Source organism: Frankliniella occidentalis, unplaced genomic scaffold, assembly GCF_000697945.3.
Source record: "Frankliniella occidentalis isolate FOCC.00 unplaced genomic scaffold, Focc_3.1 Scaffold22, whole genome shotgun sequence".
Classification (NCBI taxonomy): Eukaryota; Metazoa; Arthropoda; class Insecta; order Thysanoptera; family Thripidae; genus Frankliniella; species Frankliniella occidentalis.
Window position 1 is genome coordinate 2,426,581 of NW_026267152.1, and position 4,079 is coordinate 2,430,659.

Below are 4,079 nucleotides of genomic sequence, written 5' to 3' on the forward strand. Positions count from 1 at the left end.
CCGGCGCTCTGATAGAGGCGAAAGACGTGGCAAAGATCTGGAGCCGCCATTCCCAGTGATTTGTGGACGTTTAACCGTCATCACCAGGACCGGGCAGCAGCCGAGGAGGGGCGGCCGGCGCGGAGGCTGCGGAGCCCGGCAGAGCCCCTCCGCCCCGCCGCCCTGGCGATACGGACCCTCGGCCAACTGTGGGATTTGTGGTCATGTATGACGCGGCGCAGGAAGCGCTAATAAATCACATTAATCCAGTCCCGGGGGATGGCACGGGATGGCCACCCTCGCTGCCCGGCCTCTGGCTGCCTCCCTCCCCGCCTGCGCTGCGCACCCCACGCCCGCCCCAGCCACCAGCCCCGGTGACAATGACGTTACCAGCCATCCAAACTGGCTGGGCTGGCGAGGGGCCGTCCGCAAATGCCGCCCATATGGACCCCGCCCCGTTACATCCTAATACCCGTCTGGGACGTTATGAGAAACTCGTCCTGTCTCCCTCTCGCGGTGCAGCCACGGCATGTGACCCGCTCGCGTGACGTCACCCTCCCCCGCCACCGCTCGTGCGCCTGTCAGGCCATGGCGGCGCGGCCCCCACGTATCAACGTTTTCAAGGCTGGAGGGAAAGATACGGGTCTGGAAATACACACACACACACACACACACACACACACACACACACACACACACACACACACTGATCACACACTCACACTACCACAGCCGACGGCGCATCCCTGCTTCCATACTTATGCCCGAATGTCAAATAAATAAATGATGACATGATTTCGATCACACCACCATGCACATTTCCTTAGATTTTATTTTACTTTTTTCCATTTCGTCTACTCCCGAGATTCCTTTGCATTGCTTCGCTGCCAGTATGGCTCCCCGCGTATGGCCTTGGTCCGCAGTCAATAGCGTCATTGGGCCATTCAAGCGCCGGGCCGCGCGGGTCGCCCCCCCCCTCCTTTCCTCCCTCCCCCGCCCGCCATCTTCCCCGCTGGGCGGTGAGCGGCGACGACTCCGAGACGCTACACCAAACAGGCGAGGCGCAACGCAGTACACTATTCAATTCGTCCGGATAGACTCACAAAGCATTCAAAGACAAGACGAGCGATATCAGAGCCGATAGAAAAAGAAAACGGATAGTTTCTGAAAAATAAAAACCAAGAGTTGACTCTCTAACAGCAACGCGCTCGCCCGTCCGTCCGTCCGCAGCGGCCAAACGGAGGAGAGTATAATAAAAACAGTAAAAAGAACAGGATACTCACGAGTGAATCGACTTCGGGATCGGCGATGTAATAAGGCTTCTCTTGCCGAATCTGAAACAAAAAATAAAAATTTTGAGACACAATGATCGCAGTCAGAATCTTAAGGCACTATCTTTGGCTCTGACCATCCATCATTTAAGTTCTCTTCCCAACCTCTTGGCCTCTTACCTCCGGCGAGAAGCTCATCTCGCAGCAAACACACAGAGTCTGCTCCCGGCTCGACCTGGCACTGACAGCCCCGAGGCGTGAACCTCCTTGCTGTCGTGCGCGCTAAAAGTTATGCCCGCTTTTTATGCCAACCCGTTCGCTACCGCGCGCCACGCCGCCGCGCTGCACGCTCTCCCGAGCAAATCTACTGGGAAAATGATAACTGACGTCTTTCAAATCGACGGCTCAATCACCAGCCGCCTGCTTGGCTGTGCCTTGCTCTCTGTCCCTGGTCTGGTCATGGGAGAGGAACGGGCATTGGGCCCCATCAATCAAAGGCATCGGCGAATAAATTGTGACGTAACCTGCGGCAAAACCTGATCCATTCACTCAGCACGTGAAACCTAGGACACTGTGAATGACAGTGCAAGAAATATGAAGATCTAAATGAAAATCTTTACCATTAAACACTATTAATCCGATTAAAACATATGTTGCGCACTTGTGTGTGCAACTTATGATTTAGTGGTGTTTAACTGAATTGCTAATATAACGAAACTGGACCGCCAAATATCTGTTATCCCACCAATTGACAGAGTTAGTTTCATCGATAGTCAAGTCGATACTATGGTTTAAACTATGAGAACTTAAAACTGCATCTCATTTGCGGGGAACTCCCCTTTCTTTGTGTATTGGTGAACGTATCACATCATATAATGAACATCTATTTTCTTTACAAGAGAGGAAATAATTTGCTCGTCGCGAAGCTAAGAAAGAGCGCACGCTCAACAGTAGTAATTTGCTGCAAGTTGTCGGCGACCCGTTTAACGACCTACTCGAAAAGAAGAAAAGAGGACGAAAACAATCAGAACTAACGCCTAGCACAAAATTCGAGCGGCAATTATTACAAAACAGCCGACAAACGGGGAGGCGGGCCGGGCCGGGCGAAAGGCGCACTCAATCAATACTCTATCAACACCGGCGGCTCGGCTCACATGAGATGTGTGTCGTCGCCACCTTCCCTTTCGGGAAAAAATATATGGACGGAAAATAAAGCAAACCATCACAACTTAATGAAAGCGGCCCGCCACATGTTTCACCGCGATACATACATAATTACAAAGATAACGAACTTTTATCATAAGCGCGGGGCGTGGCCGGCCGCCGCTACCGCGCTACACCGCCCGCCGCCGCGCCGCGCCACCACGTGAAACCCGATCGGCTCCGGCGGAGCATGAGAAATCTATTACGCGCACAACAGCTCAGCGTCTGCCGCGCCGCAGTACAAACACGACTTTAAAAGTTTCAGACTCCACCACGGGAAGGGTGCGGGGGGCGGCGGTGGGCAAGACCGCGAACAAAATCAAGGCACCTTGGTGGTGCTGCTGGTACCCGCCGGTACCTGTGCCAGCCGCACTGTCGTCACCCGGGCTTCTTATCTCGGGGTCGCTACCTCCTGCTGCCTCCCCAATTGCGCCGGGGCCAGTTCCCTGACTAATTGGGCCTCGTTTGTTTCCTTTCTAAAGCGGATAGCCCAGTCCCTCGCGGTCCCTCGCTTCGCCCCCGCGCTGCGCCCCGCCGTAGTCTGCTCGACCCTGGTTCACCCGAAATCCGAGGATAGAGAGAACCATTCGCAGAGAGACACAATTTCCCACCGGCTCCCACCGCCCCCTTTCCGTCTTTTCCCATAATCTTTCTAGACCATTTTCGGGGGAAAATTGGGGGTTCTGGGGGGTGGGGGGGACAACTTGATTCGGCTGTGCGATGCGCCCGCCCCTCCCGCCGGCCATGACAAACACGTCCGCCTGACGTGTAATTGGCTGACGTGAGTCACGATACGACATAGACTCGCGCCACGCCGCCTCTGCCGTGCGCTGTGCATTTCACAGGCGCGTCGCGACATTTTCGTGCACGTACACGTACGCGCGTACGAACGCACGCACGGACGGACAGCGCCCGCCCGGCCTCCACGCGATACCCTTTCCGGACAATCAGCCAGCCTGCGCCGTGATTCAAATAACCCCTCCCTCGCGCCGGAACCACCCTCCTCGCATGACGCCGGCCCGGGCCACAGTGGGCTGCAACGAGAAAAAGTTCGCCATAACCCTTGATCAGCGCTCTACTTGCACTTATTAAGTTCAAAATTGAATTCTGAATCGATTTCTGGAGAAATTTTAACGCGAAACAACGCGAAACGCTCGAAAAAAGCAACAGAAGATCAAGCAAAATGACCGTAAAACGGACTTTCTGGTTCTTTTCTGACAGTTTCGTGCGGCAAGAACTTCAGTTTTGAGGCTAATTAGGTCCACTGAGCAGTTACTGCAAAAGGAAACTCGTTTATACTCGCTTTTTAACAAGTTGACTTTTTCCAAGTATTTCTCCGTAGCACCATAACCTCAAAATGAAATATATTTTAGCGTTTTAAAAATAATTCGCGATGTTTCTGTAAAAACTATGACAATGTACCGGGTTTTAACTATAAACCCTACAAGAAGAGTCCATACTGAGCTTTGACAATGGCGTAATTTAGTGGAAATGAGTTTTGGCAATTTTTAACCCGTTTCGGCCCACTGTGCGGGCCCCGCCAGCAGGCGCACAACATGGCGGCCGTATCACCGCGAGATATCGAAACGTCACCCCGAACATGCATCGGGCCGGAAATGCAAGTCA

General features: G+C 53.5%; 1 protein-coding gene across 1 annotated transcript in view; it reads right to left on the reverse strand.

The window, feature by feature from the left end:
- The window catches only part of LOC113217695 (homeobox protein homothorax), a gene marked incomplete in the record, with an annotated part of 173,868 nt that overhangs the window by 139,155 nt on the left and 30,634 nt on the right, over positions 1–4,079 (reverse strand). The window contains 1 exon segment of the mRNA XM_052264880.1: positions 1,263–1,313. Within this exon segment, the coding sequence (XP_052120840.1) occupies positions 1,263–1,313 (51 nt within the window).